The sequence below is a fragment of the Protopterus annectens genome, chromosome 8.part0 (genome assembly GCF_019279795.1).
Source record: "Protopterus annectens isolate FY-2018-M chromosome 8.part0, PAN1.0, whole genome shotgun sequence".
NCBI classification, from domain to species: domain Eukaryota; kingdom Metazoa; phylum Chordata; order Ceratodontiformes; family Protopteridae; genus Protopterus; species Protopterus annectens.
Window position 1 is genome coordinate 746,397,653 of NC_056741.1, and position 26,426 is coordinate 746,424,078.

The 26,426-nt window shown below is 39.1% G+C and overlaps 1 protein-coding gene across 1 annotated transcript in view; it reads right to left on the reverse strand.

The window, feature by feature from the left end:
• Nucleotides 1-26,426, reverse strand: part of GBA (glucosylceramidase beta) — a 502,181-nt gene that overhangs the window by 231,680 nt on the left and 244,075 nt on the right. The window contains exon 7 of the mRNA XM_044079308.1: nt 8,163-8,232. Within this exon, the coding sequence (XP_043935243.1) occupies nt 8,163-8,232 (70 nt within the window). The remainder of the gene's footprint in view (nt 1-8,162; nt 8,233-26,426) is intronic.

A 26,426-nucleotide genomic window follows, 5' to 3' on the forward strand; every position in this document is an offset into this window, starting at 1 on the left:
TATCTTTGGTGCTGCTCTTTTTGTATTGGTTAGTTTTGCTTTCTCCTTTGCATAAATATTACAACATATTAAATCTCGTTTTCTTTTCCATATCCATATTTCTTCTTCAGATGTCTCCTGATCTTCTTGCTTCTCCTTACTTTGGGGACTCACCCCATCATGCTGTGATGTAACCCATGCTAGACATTCTACACCAAATCCTTAATTTTGCAGGCACTCCATAACTTCAACTTCTATTTTTTTTACTTCTACTTTACTAATCCTCTTTTTCTACATTCCCTCTTTGTGATATTTTGACAGATAAGTCTCTGCCTACAATGTGATGTACCAGATGTGCTTGCTGACGTTGCTGAGGTCCAAGCTGAGAGGGAACTCTAATCCCCATCAGAACAAGCAAAATTCAGAAATAAAACCCTATGCTTTCTGTTAACAAATACTAGGCTCTGTTGCCCTTATGTGAAGTAGATTCTGGGCCTGTAACAGGAGCTCTGGAAAGACTGCTTGACCTTTTTCTATGGAGGGCTAGGATGTGGTCATCTGTGACCATGTCATGAATTCCATAGTTCATCACTCTCTAGTTTGGTGCAGCCTCAAGACAAATGGAACTCCATGACATTGTGGAATAGTCAGGACTATGACTGTAGAGACAGGCAGGCATCCTTTTTGAAGATGTCATGGGTAGGACAGGGGATGCAAGACTGCCTGATATTGTGGGGGGAGGGCTTCCCATCCTATGGGGACCTTCTCCTTTGTTATGTGGGATGAAACAGAAAGACACAAAAGCTAGAAGAGTGTTTAAGAGACCCTCCCCCCAACAGTAATCTACACAGTTCCTCTTTTGGAAGTTTTCAAACTGATCCTTGGAAGTCTACCTCAAAGTGTTCATCACGATAACAGGTGGTATCTAGAATGGCATGCATCCACTGATCCTTAAGTGAGGAAGGCTTCAGTATGTCAGCTGGTACAGGCTCATTCCTGAGCCAGCTGTTCACAGCACAGTCAGTTTTCCAATGGGCTGTGTGAATGTCTGTTCTAGAAGCCACACTAACTATCTTGCTTGTGAGGTCTAACAATTCTTACAAAGCCAGGTCCATATGGAAGGACCCAAACTTGGACAGCTAGATCCCTTAATTACAGGTCCCAGATGATATAAAGCATCCTCTTACCTATTTTGTCTAAAGCCTTTTTCTCCTTACAAGGCAGGGAGGTCTAAAGGCGTTGTGGCTTGTGTGAGATAAGCTAGAGTAAAAAAAATATGTACTGTGATAGTTTCTCAGTAAGTTATTCCACTCTGCCAGAGCCTTATAGAGGGCACACTTCTTAGGAGTACAGGAAGTTTAATTGGATGTTTCCAAACTTCAAAAATGTATGCTATAATAGACATTTTGTGGGTTGGGTTGACCCAAAATTCCACATCCTTCTGCTTCAGATACTGATCCGAAAGTTTCCAGGGAGAAAGGCAGAGGAGCTACAAGCCCAGCCAACCCACAGTGGCCTTTATTAACCTAAGCAATTTCCAAAGAAGCAGTTATATGAATTGGAGGTAAAGGCAGATAAAGTCTCATAATTAGTTTTGTCTGTCTCAGATACAAGGAGCTTATGAGCCTCAGATTCCTCATGCCAGGAATCTGAGGGAAATGAAGGCCCCCAGCAGAAGAAAACAGTGGGATGCTGTAGGGCTAGGCACACAATCCTAGTTCCACATGTGACATAATAAAATGTTCTGGCTGGAGTTGCACCCACCCAGAAGCAGGAGAGCTGGAGAAAATTCTGGATTGCACTAAACTGGAGGATGTAAGAACAGGAAATCAGTAGCTACCTACTGCAGAAGGCCTCTGGAATCAACAAAGTTACTATCTACTTAAACTGATGGGTTTGTTGCCTAAAATTCTTACCAATATCCAGAAAACTCTCCTAAACAAGCTAGAAATAAATGCTATAACAAAATTGCCAAGTTTGCTACCAATGTTCCTAATAAACTAATCATTGCACAGCTCTACAAGAATTACAATGGTTTGATAGCAATGGGTCTGTATTATTTCCTCGAAAGACATCTCCATCGTATCCCTATTCACTGACACAACTACACCGAATGCTGCATTCAGTGAAGGATCACTACAAAGTTTTTACCTGGGAACGTAACTAGGTGGCCAGCATTGTGATTTTGCCCTTTTCCCCCACTGTAGTGCAATCTTGGAGTTGCTATATATAAGTAGGGGGGGTGTGAGGGGCACTACCCTCCACATTTTGGGGTGTGGGGGGGCAAAGTCCCTCCACCTTCATGAGAGTAAAATTATGTAGTTCATATTACGGTTGCTCTGGTGGCCAAGTAGTTTCTTTCCCTAGGAAAGAAGTTCAATGATTGCAACATTCGTGGAACAGCTGTTCGATGGGTAGTTATCGATGAACAGCCATTCAATGGAGATGTCTTTCGAGGAAATAATGTAGACCCATAGCCACTTCATTATTTAATTACAACACAGCTTAAATGCCACATAATACCGCACGCAATAACAATAAATGTAATGCAGTTAGTAACATAATCAGAATAAGTCAGCTATGCAGACAGCTCAGATCACATTATCAAATCAAATTACCAATACAGAAAATCACTTTACTAGGTTTATGTAGTTACACTTTATAGCCTCTCTCTCAGGAAATCATAAAGGAAACAAATATAAATATATTTTCACACAATTAAAAAAATGGCCTTTTCACAACCTTTTCCTGTAAAATGCAATCGTGCACCATACATCAGAGTAAACATACTGCTATAAATCCATAGTATTTACATTATATCTAAATTTATAATGAAATACATTACTTAACTGACTTATTTTTTTCTCCTATGACCATCTGTCCTACATCGCAGCTCTTCTTAATTCCCTATATTTTCTTTCTCTTCCTCACACTGTAAATCTTCATCTTTACTCTTTTGTGATTCAACTAATCAATCCTTTTCTTTATATATATACTATCTACTTAGTGTTTAAATGAATATATTTCTATACATAATGCTAATGTCACATTTTTGTCTCACTGAACAGAAAGAGTTGTAATAATGTCAGTTTTATATGTAAAATATAATCTGTAAATTGTTTTAGATTTTTTTTCTCCTAGTGACTGCTGAAAATGAGCCTTTAGTTCTGACAGACTATCCTGGCTAACAAACTGACATTTGTATACACACACACACACACACACACACACACACACACACACACACACAAATAAATAAAAGGGCAATTCTCAAAATACACAAAATTGTTAATCATCTACAGACTTTCACTAATTTAGCATGGTGTTGACATACAAACAATTGGAAAGGGAAAAGCAGATATGGGAGTGTTTGCCATATTAGCATATGTTCAATAAGAGATCCTGCAGCAGCTCCTCACTTACAAGGTATTTATTTAGTTTGCCCCACCCAATGAAATGCTTTTTAGTACTTCCATGTTTGTGAGAACTATGCTCACCACAGCCCCGAATGGGCTTCCTTTCTGTATGGGTTAAAGTGCATGCTTATTGCCAGCATCTCCACTTTACTTCCATAAATAAAGAAGGAAAAAATTGCAAAGGAAATAAGATATTTGATAGTAACTTCCATTATCAAAACCCTTAACATGAACAAGGTAGTACAAAGACCTTGGAATGGTCAAGCACTGTACATTCACACTTTGTGGAACATGTACTGGAGATACAGATGTTTCTAATGGAATGATCTTTACCTCACAATGGAAAACAGCCAATTAGTCTAACGATGACAGGAGACAGCACAGTTAACTAACTACATGGTATTTGCTCAGTAAATCAGCTTCTCTTCCCTATCTAGAAGCAAAGGAATTGCAAAGCTGGTCAGTTTCACCCTCCACAAGTGGAATCAATTTATTTCTCCTATGTTTCCCCTCCACAGGCTATACTGGCCTATTTGTTTTATCAAACCCCAGCATCCCATGGAATGGGAGAGGGTTGGTGAGAGACAGGGATATTTTTTTTCTTTGTTCTAACACCCTTCATGACTGCAAAGCATGGTGCATTACTTGCTATGCTTGACCCAGTGCAAGTGCAGGTTTCTACGCATCCATGATACTAACTACAGTACTGCAAAAGCAATGTTCACTACAGACCCTACTTGCAAGCGATGAAATCCAGCGCATTTCCCCAGTAGAGCACGTGCAAAGGGTTTCCACCAACATTCACTCTCCTGATGGATGAAGCCAAGCACTAGCAGCCCCATACCTATCCAGCTTCTTCCTTCACCACTAGTCAAACCTGAGTAATCTGGGATGCAGTTAGCATTAAACCTTCTGGCACAGAACTAGCTGCAACTACAACCAAAGCTTCTGGCTTCGTTGGCATGGCTCAAATTAAAGTTGTAAAATATTCACACCTTCTGGCTTTTAGGAAAATGCAGGGAAATTAATTTATTATTTCAGTAGCATCTTAGTATCCACTGACTGGGAGAAAGTCCAGGTGGATCACAATGGAAATTCAATCACTTCAAAGATTGGTTATGGCTGTTTGCTTACTAATAGTTGGAGAGGTAACAGTTTCCAGAAAGTGAGGCTCCAAGATATGCCTAAGTGCAATTACAGAGATAGACAATTCTGCTATCAAAAAGATCAGGTCTCCTTTATGAGATGGTTTCCTAGAAGAGGGATGGAAGATGAACCTGTCCAGCTAATACTGAGCCACATCTGCCCTCCATCAAGATAGAAGCCTAACAAGGAAATGGGATGATAATTAAACACAGAGCAGGCCAATTCCAGTTTAAACAAGCATCTGAAATACAACGAGCACACTTAAAATACAGAAGAGCATTTGCTTAGAAGGAGAATTGCTTTTTGACTGATATCACAGGCCAAATGAATGGAAAGCTTATGCACCATCACCAGAAGCACAGGAAATCCAACAGAACTGTAGGAAGCCTAATGTCCACATTAGAAGCTAGACCTGGCTCGAGTGTCCAGTTTTGGAACAAACAAGAGGGGGCAGTGGACCACCACTCAACCATGGACCTCTAATTGCTTCAGCAAAAGAAATTCTGCTCTACTGAGTCAGTAAAGTATGACCAAGCTAAGATGGACTTCTCTAGTTCAAACTTCAGTAGCGGTAAAGTAGGAAGTGAACGGGGAGAGATCATAAAGTTCATTAGGACTGATAGTACATAGAGAAAACATTCATTATGCTGTTGCCTGAGCTGCATTTAAGGAAGCAAAACTTTGGCAGGAACCCATCTGTGTGGCTCCCAAAGGGCCTTGTGGGAAAGGAAGACAATGTAGTTGTAAAATACTTAGCATGCATCCTAGACTTCTGCCAACTCCTAGAATGCAGACTATAGTGAAGGAGATAAGAAAGGCCAAATAAATTACTTACAGACGCAGTCTTTCACTGCACAGGAGTTAAGAGACCTTGACCCATGCTATTTTATCATGTACCACAAACTGAAGATTGTATACTACATTGGAGGCATTGATGCTCCATTTAATTGTGAGGTAGTTAAAGTATCCCAAAATAATGGAGTTCTTGTTAATACAGAGTTCTGCAAATACTTTTCAGAATCAGGGGTTGGGAGGGTGGCTTTATGGCTAAGGTGTTTGCCTTACAAACACAAGGTGCAGGGCTTGAGTCTCACAACGGATAATTGGCTAGGCTTAAAATGGCTCGCAAGGGCAGTTAGTTTAGTACAAAAGTATGAACTATGAACTATGAATCTAGCACATTCACCCTGGTATATGGAGGGTGACCTGCAACAGTTGGTAGTTTGTCTTATTTATAGTGACCTGGAATTCTGAGAGTCTTGTCTGTTGGTCTTTGGGAATCTGCCAGGAGGTGATACAATCCTTGACAAATAAGGAGACACCACTGTACTTCTATCAGGCCTGGAGGCATTGTAAGTCACAAATACTAAGTGCAGAGGGAGTACTTTCTTTACAGATAAAACAAGTGCAATTTATTAAACAAACCATGAATATATTTCAAATGCAAGACTGCCTCAAGATTAGGCAATTTGTTGTCGAGACTTCTGGCATTTAGAGATGCCTGAATGTGGTCCAAATTGGCGTTTGATGAATTTGATACATTGCATGTCCATTAAATGGACACTGCTAAAAAAAATTAACTATGGGGTCAGCAAAAGCTTTAGTACTATTACATGTACTAGAGGCTATATGCTTTATATACAATGTTTATGTTTTTTAAACAGGGAAAGCAAGTCGGCAATGAAATAAAAGGATTTATGAACATTGTTATTCAACAAGGACTGTAGACATTACTACTACTTTACATAGGCATTTGATTAGATGTGGTGCACTGTAATGTAAGAGGTGGCAATTATGATTTAATGTTAGAAGAGTAGTAGTTGTACTGGAAAATAAGACTAAATGCTAACACCTTTGTTAAATGATAATTTTAGTATCTGTAGTTTAAAATGTTGTTCTTTAAGATAAGAAATGTAGTTTTGTTTAACCAATTTATATATTTATGTTTTTGATCCTGTGACTGTCACAGGACCAGATTCCACATATGCAATGAATGATTTACTTCTTGCCAATTGTTCTGAAGAACTCCTTGAATATATGAGTGGACAAAAGCATTAAATAAAGGTTTTGGTCTGCTATTCTATTACATTCTGGTGTTTTGATTTGGATTTACTTTTATGTTTTTTATCATCACTGTCAGTCTTTGATAGTTTATTATTTTTTCTTTTTGATTTCGTCCTGAGAAAGCAGACAATATGAAAGTATCTGGACCAATAGCACAATTCTGATGGCATTTCCTTTGCACACTATTCTTAGTTCACTATGTAACATTTTAGCTCAACTTGGGAAATAAATTGAAAATGCTATGAAAACTGAAAGGGTTGCAAGTGGTGTCAATTTATCATCAAGAGGTAAGAGTAATGTTTCTCTGGACACCTTGAATATGTTTGACACCACATTAGTTTCTGAAGTACCACATTCTCTAAGTGTTCCATCATCCAACTATTTGGTCAACATTACAGAATGACTAGAGGCCCCTTTTGATGTTTTGTATAGTGACTGAAAAACTGTCAAGTCTTTGGTACAAAACCACGGATAACAAGTTTTTAGAAAACTATATTAAAGTTTAGATTGCTTTAATGGGGCACACTGTATTTTGAGGACTGCATCAAGCAAAAAGGGCTCACCAGTGAAGACCCCTTATTTTAGGAAATGACAAGTTTCTTTAATAAAATAGGTATGGAACTAATTTCTATATCATTAAAGTATAATGGAGAAAAGCTGGTCTGGTACAAAAAAGGCACAAACAAATTATACAATGATATTAAAGGTCTTTTGCTTCCTTTAAGACAGTTTTGGACAATACTTTTAGGAAGACTGACAGATGTCACTATTGTAAAATCATGAACGCAAAATAAATTGTTATTTGATTAAAAAATAACAGTAATACACAGCATAAATTTTTATAAAAATGAACTTAAAATTTCCACCTGTTTTAAGAGCTTATCATTATATCAGGACAATAGGGGAGAGGGACCTGATTTTAATAAAGGCTTTTTAGTGGAACCTATCTCTGAAACAAAACAGCTCCAGGCATTTAAAGAGAACGTTTTTAAAAACAGTGAATGTTTACATTACTATAATATATTCTTAGATAATAGATGTATATTCTCCTGCATTTCACCATGACAAAGGATCTGGTACATGTACTGTCCATCATATGTGATCCTCTGGTGATGTTCATTCTATATAATCCTAATATAACATTAGCATGATTTGCCTTCATAAACTGTGCTACTGTCAGAACCACACACATATTACTCTACACACAGTCATTGCTTGCTACTACATACAGTGTTTACAAATTAACTGGCATGTTTCAATAAGTTCCTTAATGGCAAACTCACATCAGACTAGTTTGGTACAAACTTAGAAAGATAATTCATTATTCCCAGAAATGTCATGTGATCCTACATGTTTTTTACGCTGGGGCATTGGCACTACAGTTCTTACATTCCCACTATCTGGTTTCAAGGCTTCTGATGATACGACATGGACCATATATCTGTCACTGTAATTTTAAACTTAAGTTTTGTTCAGATTGAGAGGATTCTGTCTCAGCATTTTAGCAACTCAGTCTTTTAACACACTGTTTTATGGTTGGACCCCCTGAGTACTTACACTAATAACTCCATCAAGAGCACTGAAAAACTGTATATTAGCTTGAAACACTTTAGATGCTGATAACATACTAAAAAATCTTATATTTCACATGGGCAAATTAAAAAAGTACAAATCTTGGAACTTTCCTTATCAAGCTTGATTTGAAAAATCACTGATTTGCAACAAGCGCAGAAAATAAATTTCAGGAATTACATACTGTACTTCTTCAAATGCAAAGAGGATACTGCTTTTTATAGCTTTAGTCAAGTGTTTTGGGTCTACTCAAATATGAGTCATGTCTACAATAACAATACTGATGAACCACTCTGCAGGCTGTATCTGCATCTGAATGCCATCCATTTTCCCCACGTAAACCTTTAATTTATCACCTGCAAAAAAAACTAATGGAACTTTGCTAGAACAATACACCATTTGCTATACTGTGTGATTTGCCAATAACTGTAAACAGCATAAGCCAATAAGCAAATTATTGACCTATTTAGGTGAATCAGATTGAACATATTCTGATCCATCCTGTATTTCTTACATTCTGAACTCTGTTTTTACCTTGCCACTCTTCTAACAAGTTGAATAATCAAATTACAAATATTAACTAAGGTATTCTCTTTGTGTTTTTTATTACATTTTTATTCTTGTTATGTACACAAGAAATTTCTGACCTTTAAGTTTAACAAAATGACCAGAATAGGTAAGCAAATTATACAACGATTTGAGGTGGTTCCCTTTCTGACTCAGTGCTTTCAATGCTTGAACAGCCATTACATTACACTCTGCTACAGTGTCTAGTATAAAATTCATACCTCAGCTATTAATTTTGGGCTTTCACCCAGATTTCCAGCTGGCAGAACACAATTCACACTGAGCTTATTTGGTGGTTATTCCTCCTTCACTGACCTAAAAGGTTTTTACTGTATTTGTAGTTTTCTAATACCTTCCAGATAGTTTAGTGGCTCTTTTTGACATATTTTTAAGAAAGTTGTGTTCACAAATAAATAAATTTTATGTCTCTACAACAAGTGTAAGCTTTGACTGTCAAATTCATTTCTTTCATTAAGAACTAGTAATTCTTTCTACAGACTTGAGCATGAGGGGGTGTTTATTTTATCATGTTTATGGACATTCCTGTTGCATTAGTCTTTCTCTGCTTTTCATTTCTTGCAAGAAACATTTACTCACACACACATTTCTCTCTCTCTCTCTCTCTATATATATATATATATATATATATATATATATATATACAGTCAGATATAGATATAACTATAAATAGACAGATATAGACATATCTACGTACATTTTAATGAGGTTAAGTGTGAAAAGGTAAATTCACTCACTCTGCAGGCATCAGTTGCCTTTTTAATATTAACTCTGATTTTCTTAGCAATCTTCCCCTTGTCTGGTCATTTCTGATACCACCCATGATTCTGTCATGCAACTCACAAAATTCACAGTATTTGGTACATTTCTTTAATGCATTAACATAAGACACAGTGGGTTGGTGAGATTCTTTAATTCAGTAACACAACAGCCTTTGGGACCTTGTGTTATGATACAGAAGAAATTACAAATACATTTCAGATTGTTACAGTAACTGACAAATTGCTTGCAGTAGTTCGTCTTACTCTCTGAAAGCTCAGACATATACATTTTTATGGCTTTCCCCAACAATGTGCAGACATATAGTAAACTGTAGCTTTTCCTGCTTCTCAAAGATTCCACTCATGGCCAGTCACAAACTAAATTTTAGAATCCACAACTTCCAGAGTTCAGATAAATTACTGAAGACAGAGGTTACCAGTAACTTTTCTACCTGGTATTTCAACATGCCATATGTTGTTAGAATTTATACAGTTATCAAGAAATTCACGTGAATTATAACCAAAGTATCTTAACATAATTATTTGATAGATCAAAGCAGTCACAAACACCCTCTGCCACAAAAACAAAAATGAATCTGATTAACTTTCTTCAAAAAGTTTAAATTTAGTATACAGTAGCATCCATTTTAAAGGCAATTCATGGATAATTTCTAAAGGATGATTCCACATTTAAATAAGTAATCTTTTTGCAACCAAATTCCTAACATTACATCAGAAAAAATTGAATAGTGATACGATTTACACAGAACACAGGTGGAAGCTTCATATTCTATTTCCTTTCCAGTGATACTTTTTATGATTGCACATGTCTTTAGCCACCAATGATGGATTTGAGGGAATGACCATCATATGTGGTACTATGTACAGTAAGTCACATCCATGACAACAATTTTTATCTGGATATTTACAGTTTATTTTTTGGGGATCTAAATAAGGCCTTAAGAGAATCTTGTGTTGGATAATTTGATTTCTAAAAGACCCAAAGTGTTTATTATAAAAGGTCTATAAGTTAAACAAATCTTCAGATGCTGATGTACTACATGGACTAGTTGCCAAGTACAAATATTTTCTTACTAGGCTTATTTATAAGAAATATGACATAATGCTTCTAATTCTTGTGTTAAAAATAGTCAAAGAACTTTTTATTGTGGTTAACTGATAACATTTGTTTGAGATAAAGGCATAGTTTGGAGAAAATAATGCATCTATTCCATAATGAGCTCTATTTGAAGTATCTAATTTTTTACTGTAAGCAAACCAATGAAAACTTTACTACAGAAAATTCAAGTGTGATTGTAACAAAGTATAATTTTAGTAAGGTATGATGCATTTTGAATGTGTATATCAATGGAGCTATATGAAGTAAATAATCTGTAACAAACAAGAGTTAATTGCCAAACATGGTTACTTACCAATGTAAATTTATCTAACCAAGTTAAGCTCCATTTCACCAGATTAGTTAGGGTTTGAAAATAACAGGACAATTCATGGTCACTTATATTACAACCAAATTTGGTTTTAGATAAAATTAACATCTCCCAAGGAATTCTTGGGGAATTTTTGACCAAGCTATCCTGATTTTGGTTTACTAATCTTTTTTTTTCTCCAGGAGAATTATTTTCTGTCAGAAGAAAATCCAATAGGGAAACATTTTAAAATTAAAAGACTAATTTTACCTGGAAATTATAATTTCAAATTCTTCCACTTATTTTTTATATGAGAAACATCTTTATTAAATTAACTTTTTATGACATAGGTAATTATACATTTATATAAATGAAAACAAACCATATTGACATAAACTTAGCTGCAAGCATTAAATATCACAAACTTTCTTTATATAATTTCAGTTGCAAACATTTTACATCACTTATAATCTACCCAATCATTGTCCATCAAACATTACATAGCTCATTTTTAATCCTGCCTTCTTTTAAACCTTGTTCATCGCCTGCATGTATTGTTCCCATAATTCCCTTTCTTTTTATGCAATTTGCTATTACCTTTTTCTAAAGATCCCAGTTCCAGTTATTTTATCTCTGTTACTATAGTCGCTAGTTCTAGTACAGTTGGTTTAGACTTTGGATTTCCATTTTCTAGTAATTGCTTTTTTGCTAGCCACTAAAATTAGACTCAGCAAGGCCTTACTATGTCTAGGCAATTCCGATTCTTTATCATAGCTCAGAAAAATAATTTCCCTAGATACACCAATTTGCTTACCCAGTATCTCTGACAGAGTATTCTGCGGGGAATCTTTAAAGTCCACCAAAAAATATATTCCCAATTACCTCTTTCTCCCCGTTCACACCTCTAACATTTGTTATCTACCTGTGGAAAAGTTCTCTGGAGTCTACTTGTGGTATAAAAATATCTATGTAAACATTTCCAAGCAAAAATCTTAAATCTTCTAGATTCTGTTGCATATTTGGGAGGCGTACATATATCCTCCCATTGTTTCTTTGAGAATTATTTATCCAATGTCTCTCTTCCCAATCCTTTCTAACCTAATCTGACTGATTTTTATAGTTATCACACAATATTTTATACACTCCACCAATTATTCATTTTTTTAACAGCAACTTCTGTTCTAGATTCTACTAAAAACTCTTAACAGTGCTGGTCTGTCATTCAGGACCCCCCCCCCATTTCTTTCTCTTTGCCTATACTGTGACATCAATCCTTGATAGGGAAGGAATTCTCTAACCTGTAGTCAAAATGAATTCTTGGTGTCTTTCCAATGATTTATGTTTCCCTCTCTAATTATCTACTCTCAGTATATTGGTTCCTTTGCCAGTTTTCTCCAATAAATTGCAGCTTTTCTTGTCTATTTTCTGTATCCCAAATTGCAGTCATTCTTATCAGCAGAATCTCCTTTCTTTATTCCCATGCTGACTTAGTTCTTAGAATATCTTCTGCTACTTCATGAATATAATATTCTGCATGGTTATTGTTATTCTCCTTAAAGATTTGCAACCAAAATGCCCGTTTCCTTTTTTTTCTGAGCTGCCCCTTTGCTCATAGGTTCATAGGTTCATACTAGGCTATCTGCCTGAGGGCATTTACAAGCCTAGCCCATAGTTTTGTAGCTTACGCCACCCCTTTAGTATGGGGAACTATACCCATTATTTTGCTGTGCCTCTGTCGAGCAGTGACACTGAGGTAATCCCTGGGGTATATCTGCGATCTCCCATCCATTGGTCAAGATTTCTCTTGAACAAGGCCAGCGAGGTGCTCTGCCTCACATATACTGGGATTTTATTCCACAGCATAGGGAGTCTTTGGGTGATGAATCTATCCCTCCAGCACGTCCTATTAATAGCCGTGTCGAGGTTTAAGTCTCCCGCCCTTGTGGCTCTGACGGATCTAGATTTTTGAGGTGAAGCATATTCATCAAATATGGGTTTGACATGGCCTTGTATGTTAGGCAAAGGTCACCTCTGAGCAAGCGGTAGCGACTGAATAGAGCTGGAGTTCTTTCAGTCGGGCAGCATAGGACAGATGTTTGAGACCCTTTATCCTTTTGGTGAGGAACTTTTGTGGCCTCTCCAGCTGCTGCAAGTGTCGGGTCAGATACATTCGAATGGGGCATTGTACTCAATCATTGGTCTGATGAGTGATGAGTATAGGGAGACTATGACCTCCCTTGATCTAGATGAGAATCCCTTCATGATAAGGTGGGCAATGTAGAAGGTCTTCCTAACTACTTTAGCTACATGGGTGTCGAATGACAGACTACTATCAACCTGGGTCCCCAGGTCCCTGATAACTTCTTCTGTGCTCAGTGGATTGCCACCTATTTGGTAGCTAGGGATAACCTTGTTTTTCCCGAAGGGTATGACTATGCATTTTTTGGCATTTAACTTTAGGCCATGGCTCTGGCACCAGTTATCCATTTCTGTGAGACCCTTCTGAAGGATATCTGTGTCAGATGTGTTTTCTACTATGGCCCAGTTTGCAGTCATCTGCAAACTTTGTCAGCCATAACCCTCCTGTGTTTGCTTGTACTTGGAAAAGTAGATGCCAAACAAGAGTGGGCCCAGGACTGAGCCCTGTGGTACACCACTTGTGACAGGCTTTGAGTCTGACATGGCGCCAGCAACTCTGACCCTGTGGGTTCTGTCACTCAGCCAGTTTGCAACCCATCTTGTGATGTATGGGTTAACATTTAAGCTGATGAGTTTTTCAATGATACCCGAGTGGGGTATTGTATCGAAGGCCTTCGCCAGATCGAGGTAGGCTGTATGGACTGCCTTTCCCTCATCAATGGCTTTGGTGACTGTTTGAAAAAAGTCAACCAAGTTTAGAAGGCATGATCTGCCTTTGACAAAGCCAAACTGGGATGGATCCAAAGTCTGCAAATTCCCTATGTCTTTATTTATGAGGTCCATTATGATCCTCTCCATGGCTTTGCAGATAAGGCTTGTCAAGCTAATGGGCTGGTAATTTCCAGGGTCGGTGGAGGCACCGCCTTTGTGAAGTGGGACCACAGTTGCAGTGCGCCACTCCCTGGGTACGTATCCAGAGGTAAGACTATGATTAAACAGCTGTCCTAGCTGTGGGTTTAATTTCTCGTTGAGTTCGTGGAGCACACAGCCGGGGACACCATCAGGTCCCATGGATGCTGTGTTTTTTTGCTTTGGAGAGAGCAGTTCTCATTTGGGCGTTGGAGATGTTTGGGGGGCTGCAATCACTTGGTATAGATATCTCTCCTTTTGGGGGGGAGGGGGGGAGAAGTTTGCACTGAACCGGTCAGCCAGTATGTTGGCAATGTCTGTAGGATCAGTAATCTTCACATCATTTTGAACTAGTTCTGAGCATATCTGGGAGTTTCCTCCCAGGTTTCTAACATAGCTAAAGAAGGCCTTATGATTGTCTTTTGAGTCTTTAGCTATTTTTCTCTCAAAATTTGCTTTGGATGATTTTATGAGAGCTCTTAGTTTTTTACTTATAGTGATCAAGGGTGTCTTACCTTTTAAGGATTTTGCTCTATCTTGTAGTAGCTTCCTCCTTTTGTTGTAGAGTTTGTTTATGGCTGGGGTCCACCAGACTGGACGCTTGCCTTTGGTACAAAGAGTCTTTGTTTTGCTTGGGATTGCCTTATCCATGCAGTCCTGCAGGTGCTGGTAGAAGGCATCTGTAAGTGATTCAGCGGCTTGAGTACTGTTTTCTGCCGGCTCGGCACTCTGAATTATAGGTTTCTGTTTGTGCTATGTATAGTAACCTTAACTGTGTAGCTCTGAAATACCCCTTTAAATCAGGTAATCCCAATCCTCCTTGTTCTACTGGAAGACTCAGCTTATCCCATTTGACTCTTGCCATCTTCCCCTCCCAGATAAAATCCTTCAGCTCTTTATTAATTGCTATACACAACTTCTTCTCTGGGTGATAAAAATATGCCTGACCTCTGTATAAGACTAAAGGGACTATAACATTTTAACTGCTTGTATTTTACTATCCATATCCATATTCATATAACTGAGCTTCCAATTTCTGTTTTTGTATTATCTTTTGTTTAGTCTCTTCCCACATATCCTTAGCTGCCACACCATAATCATTTTCAGTCCATACTCCTAAGTACTTAATTTTATCATGTCCCAATAAATATAGATATTGCTGAACCAATTCATGTGTGGGTACATAATATACAGCTACTGCCTTTATTTTAGCTTCATTAATGTTGTATCCCAAAAACATATGAAACTGTCTCAAAATGTTCCACAACACTGAAATGTCCTTTTCTGGTTATATGAGGTATAAAAATAATATCATCTGCAAATATAGCCAGCTTTTTTTGACTACCATACCAATTATATCCTTGAATTTCTGAGGCCCTTATTTTCTTTGCCAGTTATTCTAAATATAATGCAAATAACAAAGGGGTAAGATGACACCCCTGCCTGGCTCCTCTGCTCAAGCAGAAATTATCAGAGAGGAAACCACCAACTTTAATTTTCACCTCCGATCCCTCATATATCCTCCTATCAACCTTAAAATTTTATCAGGGAATGCAAATGCTTTCATTGCTGTGCTCAAAAGTCCCAGATTACTCTGTCAAATGCCTTCTCTGAATCAAGACCTACCACCAACAGTGGTATTTTCTTACATTCTGCTTTTCCCTCTGGACCAATGTTCTGCTAATGTTCTCAAATGTTTGCTTCCCCTCCACAAAACCACAATGGTCCACATCTAGCAATTTTGGCATTGCTTTTTCCATTCTTTTTAGCCATTATAGACATAAACATTTTATAATCATGGTTTAGTATCAAAATGGGCCTATATGAAGCTGGATATGATGGGTCTTTATCCTCTTTAGGTATTACAGCTACCACCACTTTCTTCCAGGATCTTGGTACTTTTCCTACCACCACTTTCTTCCAGGATCTTGGTACTTTTCCTCTTAAGATACTGTTAAAGAAAACCTTCCAGATCTTTATCAGTTTTTTTCCCTCCTAGCTTCCAAACTTCCAGAGGAATGCCATTTATTCCTGGGGACTTTCCTGTGGGTTGGTTATACATCACCATTTTAATCTCATCTCCTATCCTAAATGTTAGAAACTGAGCCTCATCTACCTCAAACCTTGGCATAGTTAATTCTTCCATAAACATTTCCATTTGTACCTTTTCTTGATTTCCATATTTTTCTGCTTTATACAGGCTAATTCCCAAAATATTTCTAATAACTCTACAGGACCTCTTGTTATCTTCCTTGTTGTAGGCTCCCTAAGCTTGAAGACAGTCCTTTCTACTTTCTGTTGCCTGACTGGTTATGCTAAAAGTTTTTGTTCTCTATTGTAATTTATCAAAAACAGTTGCTTAACAGTTTCTAAAATCATGCATATTATTGAGGCAATACCTTATTTTCTGTTTATCATTCTGCATTTTGAATGGCAGCGGCTACTCTGGCTCCCAAATGTGCGTTACATGTTTTTTTTTGTATTTACGTGTTTTTTCCTGTCAGTGTGTCATCAGTTTTGTGAAACGTTTTGTCGGTGTGTGATGAATGCAGCAGTGGTGTATTTCTGCTGGGTTCTTGTGGATTGCCTTGTTTTTGGATCTTGCAGTGACCGTTGAGCTGGCCGTATTCATCTTGGGCCTTCAGGGATGGCTGAGTGCAGGAACCAGAGCTTGGCTTGTGGATTTTGGTCTTTGGTGGTGGTAAAGGATTGGTCCGGACATTAGAATGATGATAGTGTTGGTGGACAAAACTTTTTTTTTTTGTTTTACTAAAAGCTCTCAAAAAAAAAAAAAAAAAAAAAAAAAGACATACACCCCCCAATACCACCTAAAACCTATTAAGTTAATATTAGCATACAAAACTACGTATATCTTCAAATATTGAACTTTTACCCTCCTAATAGGAATATATGTCCCAAACTGACATGCACACTCACAAACTTGGGTTAACCTAAGATAAAGGTTATCCCTGCAAAGACGCATGGTACAGCCTATGCTTCTACTAAGTGCTATCTGGTTTTGTCTCATCATTACAAGTCTCTCAGTTGGGAAAACACATGAATGCTTTCAGAAAACATTATCTACTAGCCATTTATCTTTATCAGCGATGTCTGATGTCTCTTTATCAGATTGTCAAATCAAATCAAATCAAAATTATTCAAATCTTTGATCCTCTGGTCTTCAATAATTAGAGGTTCAATGATTGAACTTTTGAGCTATAGAAGTGAAACTATATATATATATATATATATATATATATATATATATATATATATAGGTGCCATGTGTTTGAGCTAAAGAGACATTGGTCGACATCTGTTCATAGGTTAGTTCATAGGTTAGTACAAGGCTAACTGCCCTTGTGAGCCACTGTAAGCCTAGCCAATTATCCCTTGTGAGACTCAAACCCTGCACCTTGTGTTTGTAAGGCAAACACCTTAACTGTTAGGCCACCATCCCAACACCACATTTGTTCGATTAAATAGACAGTCAACAGGAGTGAAAGACCACACAATTTTTGGGATAGGGGAATATGCCCTTTCCTTGATATTGTGTGATCTTGGAGTTAGTATATATAATTAGCAGAGGGTTTGGGGGTACATCAAAAATTATCTTTAAAGCCTGCTTCTGCCTACATTCTTTCTCAGCACATGTTTGTTAGCATGACAATGTTCTCTTTGTTGACCTTTTCTGCTCAATGTTTAAAAAGTTCGCCATATGGGTTACTCAAACGTGGGTATACACATACACAATATCTGCATATATAGTTGGATAAATCTATTAATTTTTCTGAATGATCACAATGTCAATGTTCAGGATATTGACTTACAAGCCTCGAAACACAAAATGTCAGTACTTTATGTGCATGGTCCGAGGATTACCTAGGCTAAGCCAACAGTAAGTGTTTCTGCAAGGGGAAAGCCCCCCTGCACCCCCCAACACACTGTTAATTGTATATACTATCTCAAAGATCACACGATTCCTGGGGAAAGGGAATATTCCTCTACCCAGGAATTGTCTTGCACATCAAGAACCTGTCTCTCTCAATCAAATGGTTTCCACCAAACAGATGCAGACATTGTGATTGTTCACAAATAATAGAGCCATATATATTACATTCCTCCATCACCATCTTGATGTCCTTCAGATGCATACAATGATTCTCTAATGCTCCTACCGATCTGACAAAAAGGGAGATGGTGCACAGATTCCCGTCTCTGCACTGTAAGTACCACATGATGTTCTGGGCAATGTAGCCAAAATTGCTGAGTACAGCAAGAAATAATACACATCCTTGTACAATTTTCAGCAACATAACCCAGTTCTCCACTCATAATTTAATTTAGGGCAGTTAGCAATAACATGAGTCAGTTTGCACTGGTCAGAACAACTTTGAATTTGCTCTACATATGGATGCACACACCTATCCACCCCATAAATAGGCTCAGCAGATTCTGAAAAACACTTTACAGTAAAGGTACATGGCAGTAGAGCAAAGCCGATGGGCTGAATTTATGCCTAACAGTGTTGATTTTCCACTTTGGTTACCAGTGGGGTGTTTTCTGGGGGCAGTCTGCATGTCTTCCTTCTGTCTGCATGCCATAAGTAAAACAATGATCCTCTACAATGTCAGCAGGTGTGCATGCCATGTATGACTCAGTAAGAGAGAGAGTGTGTGTGTGTGTGTGTGTGTGTGTGTGTGTGTGTGTGTGTGTGTGTGTGTGTGTGTGTGTGTATGTCTGTGTGTCTGTTCCTTATGACAGACCTGCATAGAGAGTGCTGGGACAGGCTGTGGCTCTCCTGAGACATGAAGTCAATAGACTCTGTTTCAGAGAATGAATGAATAAATGCATGCAATTCTAAATTCCCATTCCCAGTACAAAGGCACACTTTTGTAAGCATCTTCAATGGCTCAACAGGCTAAAACTGTTGATCCACTGTGGGAAAATAATTTTACTTTATGTCATTTTCTTAATTTCGTGCAGTCCTTCCAGTATTCTAATTCATGCAAATATCCAATATTTTAAACCTTGTGTTTAAAACCAAAATCATTATTTTTTTCTGAACTGAAATTTATTAGTAGCATTCAGAACATTTAATCCCCATGGTGTTAACATGTTCACACCAGCAGTATCCATCTTTTCAGAGGCAATGCCTTTGGCTCTTCACACATGAAATGAATATCATATTTCCATTGGGTAAAATATTCCAAAGCATTAGAAGAAACACTTCTACTTAACAACTCAAGAAATGCTAATGAATGCTTCACAACTGATGCAATTATAACAGTCATTGATCAGAAGAAGGTCTCATATGCTGAACAGTAAAGCAGCCTGCCAGTAACACTGCACTAGCATTAGGCAGCACTGAAGTAATTATGGGCAAAAAGCCATTCACAGAAGCAGCACTAAGAGTCTCCAGCATTACAAATTAAGTTCCAGGCCCACTTCTGACCTTGAAGAAGGTTTCAGACTCTCTTTAATCAAACGGTCTGCGCCACTTGTGACCTACCACTGTTCATTAATGCAGAATTACCTTTATTCACCTCAATGACATTGTGGTTCATTATGTAAAACTAAAACTGTTCCTCAGCTGTCAGCTATAAATCTGACACATCAGCTAAGTGAATTAAAGCTTCACTTGACAGAATCTGGTTATGCGGTCTGATGTCATCTTCCAGAAAAAAAATACACCTATATAAAGATAATATATATATATATATATATATATATATATATATATATATATATACATATACATATATATACTTTCTCCATGTTTCTCATCAATGCCACATTCGACAGCATACATGCACTGAACATTACCTCTTCACAGAGTAGGTGTGATTCAATATTCCAACATATTACACTACAAACGAACGAAAACATTCTTCAGATAACTGTGATCACCTTCATTTATTTCCACACACATTTGTTTCAAAATTGACTTATTGCCTTCTCCTTTGTTCCAATGCTTACTGCACACAAGTTCACACCATGTGAAGAAGGGTAGTTTGTTTTGGGGAATTTCCACAGTGTCCTGACTAAGTTTCTTCTCCCTGTAAAAATATTACATTATGAACCCCCCCCCCCCCCCCAAAAAAAAAAATACAGTAAGCTACAAACTAATGCAGGACCGATCTGGTCAACACAGCTGTCAGGTAAATAAATATTAGTACTATCAATAAGAGTTTCATTGCAAAGCTTTATATTTAGAAATTTTTTGTGAGAAGTACAGAAAAATAACTGTGGAAGAGTGACTAGGGAGCAGAAGTAACTGACTTGTCTTGTTTACCTGCTGCACACTAAAGACCAACAGCTATCTACAAGAGTGTTTTCATAACTACATAATTTTAGTGCAAACATTCAAACATGTTTTATTTTAAAGCTTTAGGATCTTATAAATGGTAGCAAGGTGGAGGGGTGGGGGTCTTGTTTCAAAATAGTACATCACACCTAACTCTGTATTTGAAGGTATACTCTTCAAGTGAGCTGCTACTACTGCCATGCATTTGGTGGACACCCTGTGGACTGTGGTGAGGTCAAAGAGCAGTACAGAAATGGTAGTGACTGGCTCCCAGCCGGAAGTTTAAAAATCTCCTGGATAGTTTGTGCATTTTTTTGTGATAGTACCATCCTTGAGGTTCATGGAGCACATCCAGTGGTCCTTTTCCAGAAACGGAAGAATGGACTGAACCGTGACCATCTGGAATTTGGTTTGACGAACCGATTTGTTTAGCTTGCTGAGATCTACAATAGGTCTCCAGCCCCCTGTCCTTTTTGGCACTAAAAAAAAAAAAAAAAAAAAGAAAAAAACTGAGTAAATTCCAGATCCTATCTGGTTTGGGAGGACCTTTTGGATGACTCGCTTTTCTAGCAGCTTTTATATTTCTAGTGCTGCTTGTTCTCTTTGATTGGGTGGAATATCCAGGATTTTTTTGTTAGGAGGATGGGGTTAGTGAAAAACTAATATAATCTCTGGATATAATTCCCTGCAACCATTTGTTGGAAATTATCTGTAGTCAGGCTCTCTAGTGCAGGGAACAATGACCACCCTCCCCTCCCTAAGTGCCCTGACTGCTTCCTTCAAGAGAACTGGAAAGGTTTACTGAAGAACGAGTCTCTGAAACCGTGGTTCCACAGATGTCCTCTGCCAGGAGGGCAGCCTCTTTCATTGGAGCTCCCCCCTCTGTTCCTGGGGGAGCTGTCACTACGTGCATCAGGAAAGGGACCCATGAGACTTCTTGAACCACATTTTTCCACTAATGCGCTGGTTCCTCAAGAAAGGCCTCTGAGGAGTGGAAAAATGTACACCCACTGCACACACAGTCTTTCCATCTTTTTTTCACACCTAGTGAGTGTGTCTAAATTTGGGCCTAACAAGGAAGGGAGGAAGCATTGATGAACTTACACTTTTAGGGTTTCGCAAAGTCACAGAAACACTTCCAGCCATCTCTCCTTAAGATTACATCTAAACTGATGGCTCCCTTTGGTTGCATGAGAAATGAGCCTCATGGATGAGTTGGAAATGTACATCAAGGTGGTCAACTGAGAAGTTATGGAATTCTGAACCATGTCAGAAATGGCTCCTGAAAGGGTATCAAACGTTCTTTAATCAGATCCCTCTGCAACCTTGTAAAATGTGCCAGGTAAATCAAAGAACCCAAGGTAAAGGATAATGAGGCATAAATTTGCTACCCTATCCTATCCATCATTCTAGACTCCCTAATTAGGAGGATGAATAGTGGAACTTTCATCTGTCAGTCCCTTTTTGGTGGTTGCTGCCATGACCATGGCATCTACTGGTAAGCCCTTGGTCCAAAAGGGTTTGTCTATGGGTGCAGTTATTATTTTGTCTGGTCTCCAGGGTATTGGCTCAATAGAGTTGGGGGCCTTCCATGCTTATTCAGAGATCAACTCAATGAGTTCACCAGTGGGCAGAGTCACACATGAGGTAGATGGTCGGGTGCCAAAGGCCTGCAGGTACACAGATTCCAAAGATGTAAGACTGTTGGGCTGCCCACCATCTCTCAGTTTCAAAATTTCCAGGATGGCTCCAAAGGAGACATTAGCAGGTGATCATGGGGATCTTTCCCCCTCCTCAAAATCTGTGTCTTTAGTGTATGATTCTTCAGGGGAATCAATGTGTTTCATTTTACACTTCCTCTTCTGAGGAAGCTCCTCAGTGGGAAGCTCTGGGGAGGTAACGGAAGAAGACGTTTCCAAGTGTGGGGTTCCCTGAGGCCTCGGCACCAACTGTTCAGCTGGAGGAAGTGGATGAAGCTCTGGCACAAGGATGGACCTAGACAGTTTTTCCAAGGGGGGGTAGACCTGAATGGTGTCTTGCGACATACAAGGCCCTCTCCATCACCTCAAAAGCCAATCCACCAATGGTAGGAAGGCAGCCCGGGTCCAAAAGAACAGAGCTCGTCACTTCTGTCTCCCCTCATCTAGGGAATACCCCTCCCGAGGTAGAAGCCAGGGCCAAGCTGATCTATGCCACAGATCCGAGGAGAAGAGATGACTCGGAAAACCCTTGGGTCGACTCAAACTCCTCAGAAATGACAGGACAGACACGGCCCCAGGAGGTCCCTGGTTCCGAGCGGCCCAGAGAATTCAGGGATGCCATCATCAGTGATGAAGAAGACCGCTTCGGGACCAAGGCAGTTGGTGCTGGACAACTGAACCGAACACTCTGAACTTACCACAGAAGTCAGAGGAGGAAAAGTACTTGGAAGTGTGTAAGCAATAAAACCCTGACCCAACGGGGTACGAGGCCTAGAGGTTCCAGTGATTTCCTGTGCCCAGAGAATCTTCCTCACTACTCTCTCCAGCTCTTCTTCAGTAAAGTTTCTGGAGGAACTGGTGGATTTACCTGAACGTGAAGTTGGTCGATCGAGAAAAGGGGATGAAAGTCAAATGGGTTGACAGACAGGGAATACCTAGATCTGGGTATTGTAATGAATTCTCTAGTTGGTGCTGGTGCAGATGATGACAATAACCTATCGTTATCCGAGGTTGGTGCCACTGGACCTGTCAGTACCGAAGGGTTAGTATTTTGTTCCAAAGCATCTGATGGAACTGACAGTTTAGACATTTTCCTGCTTGGTGCCAATGAAGGTATTGGCACCGAGGAACTGCATTTCCTAGCCACCGTGGATTTCCATGAGGAGGAGAAAGCAAGACTGTGCACAGAAGATTTAGGCTTATGCTTGTGAGATCCAGAAGATGGTCACCCAGAATGTGCATAGGTCATGTCCCTTTAAAGGGTGAGGAACCAGAGGAATGTGCATAGGTCATGTCCCATTAAAGGATGAGCACCTAGGGTAATGTGCAGAGGTCATGTCCCGTTAAAGGATGAGCACCCAGTGTAATTTGCAGAGGTCATGTCCTGTTAAAGGATGAGCACCCAGTGTAATGTGCAGAGGTCATGTCCCTTTAAGGGATGAGGAACCATGATAATGTGCAGAGGTCATATCCTTACAAAGGATGAGGAACCATGGTAATGTGCACAGGTCATGTACCTACAAAGGATGAGGAACCAGGGGAATGTGAAGAGGTTATGTTCCATTAAAGGATGAAGAACCAGGGGAATGTGCAGAGGTCACGTCCCTTTAAAGGATGAGGAATAAGTGGAATGTGCAGAGACCATGTCTCTACAAAGGATGAGGAACCAGGGGAATATGCAGATGTCATGTACCTACAAAGGATGATGAACCAGGGGAAAGTGCAGAGGTTATGTCCCTAAAAAGGATGAGGAACCAGGGGAATATGCAAAGGTCATGTCCCATTAAAGCATGAAGAACCAGGGGAATGTGCAGAGGTCATGTCCCTTTAAAGGATGATGAACCAGTGGTATTTGCAGAGGCCATGTCTCTACAAAGGATGAGGAACCAGGGGAATATGCAGATATCATGTACCTTTAAAGGATGTGGAACCAGGGAAATGTGCAGAGGTTATGTCCCAACATAGGATTAAGAACCATGGGAATATACAGAGGTCAAGTCCCATTAAAGGATGAAGAACCACGGGAATGTGCAGAGGTCATGTCACTTTAAAGGATGAGGAACCAGTGGAATGTGCAGAGGCCATGTCTCTTCAAAGGACAAGGAACCAGGGGAATATGCACATGTCATGTCCCTTTAAAGGACGAGGAACCAGGGGAATGTGTAGAGGTCATACCCTAAAAAGGATGAGGAACCAGAGGAATGTGTAGAGGTCATACCCTAAAAAGGATGAGGAACCAGGGAAATGTGTACAGGTCACTAAACCTATGATGGATTTGAAAGTGGAGGCAGACCTGTAAGTCTTATGCCTAATCTCTGGATTTTCTGTCTTTAGTCTGCCACCTCAATGGGTCCTCTGCTCGGTCATATGTTATTTAACAATTTCTGCTCTCTCTGAGAAGGATACACTTTGTGATGTGAAAAATCTTGTGTAGCAGATGCCTTCTTCCTCAGCGACTGAGCTAAATCAATGGCAGCAGCTGGCAAAGTCATGCTTTGCATTTCTGGGCTCTGAGTTGGCCATTTAATCTACATCACCTACCAATATCAGTATCTCTGACCTTTGATCTTACCCCCCCCCCCCAACATTACATGTTACCCTAGTACTCTTACTGTATGGGAGTTTGTATCTACAAATTTTCAACTGGCCACTAACAATTTCATGCTCACTTGGACTCTGATTTGTTTTTTCTGCATCTGCCTTTATCTCTGCTTTTTGAATTAGATCTGTGCTTCAGTCCACATTTCTGAATACTGATGTGCACTGAAATTATTATATGTTTGGACTCCATTTTGACCCCAGCATCTGCTTTATTTGAGTTTTTACTTGTATCTTTGGTTTCACTGCAGATCTGTACTTGTGAGATGGACAACTAATTCATCTGTATATTTCTCAGCAATGAACTGACTCGAATGCTTTTCTTCATCAATAGGCTTTGATAAGGCACCTGGAGTTTGTGCTTCTCTCCATTTCTGTTCTATACAGGAGTCATGCACAAATCTGCATTTATAGACTGCTAGATGGTTACTGGTATTTGAATTTTGGATCTTTGATTTTTTTTTTTTTTTAAGTATGTTTTGGCCTATCTTCTAGTACTTTCACACCTATCAACTTTTACCTCTACAGTTACAAACAAAGCAAAAATAATTATTTATTTATTATTTACTGACATCTGCTGACTGGGAAAGTCCACTGGGCTTGAAACCAATTTTTAGTAGAGGCCCGGGTAGAAAAGCTACAAGTTACATGAAAATCGTTATACGAATTTGCAAGGAAACAATTACTTATAAAGCAAGTGAAATAATACAGAAAAATATCTAAACAGCACATATGTTGTAGAAAGACACAATACAGTAACAATGGAAGATTAGCATCTAGGAAAATTATACAGTTAGAAATATTTAACAATACATCTCAATTTTTTAGGGGGGTAGGAAAAGGAAAAGGTAAGTGTAGTGGGAAGGTAGAATTAAAGAGTTAAACTTAAAAGTAAGACAGATATAGTTATAATCTTATAGCTAGGTGGTAGGAATATGTAGATTATAGGTGACATGTATTTAATGGTAGTATTAAAAGTAGAAAGTAAGGGCGGCCGCGGTGGTGCAGCGGTTAGCGTTGCTGCCGCACAGCAAGAGGTTTTCCAGTTCGATCCATGGATGGGGTGCCTTCTGTGCGGAGTCTGCATGTCCTCCCTGTGGTAGCGGGGGTTTCCTCCAGGTGCTCCAATTTCCTTCCACATCCCAAAGACATGCTGTTGGTGGACTGGACACTCTAAATTGGCCCTAAGTGTGTGTGTGTGCCTTCTGTGGAAGGTTGGGTGCCGGGCTGGCAACTCGGCACTGTAAAAACTCCACTGCCAATCATGAGTGGACAGGTGATTTGCTGTGGCGATCCCTAACCGGAAAAAGCGGAAAGAAGAAGAAAAAAGATTAAAAGTAGAAAGTGACAGAGAAGAGACAATATCTTCAATACATTTTTCTGGGCTTTGCGTTTTCCTAGTGCATCTCTGAATCTTTGCTTAGATTTATTCAGAGAGTACTGCTGAACTGTATCTCTGGGTTACTGTCTTAACTTCTGCAGCTGATTTTTTTCTCTGAGCTGAGTTTAGATACGGCCTTAACACCTATCAGGTGTTGTCTGTCCCTATCCACAAACGCTGATTGCATGTCACTGCTCTGTTTCAGTAACTGTGGCTTAGCTAGCTGGGTATCTGCAGTCTGATCTGACCTCCTTAGATGATCAGGATATTGTGACTGGATACCAATGATAATAAGAAGTTATGTACCTACCATAACGTTCCATGTTAGTTGTCTTCTTCTCACCTTCTTTCTTGCTGGATGGGTTCGGAGCCGATCCTCGGCTCCGACTCGGCCAAAACTAATGCTCGAGAGCTAATTCCACCGGCTCGAGGCTCCCCTATA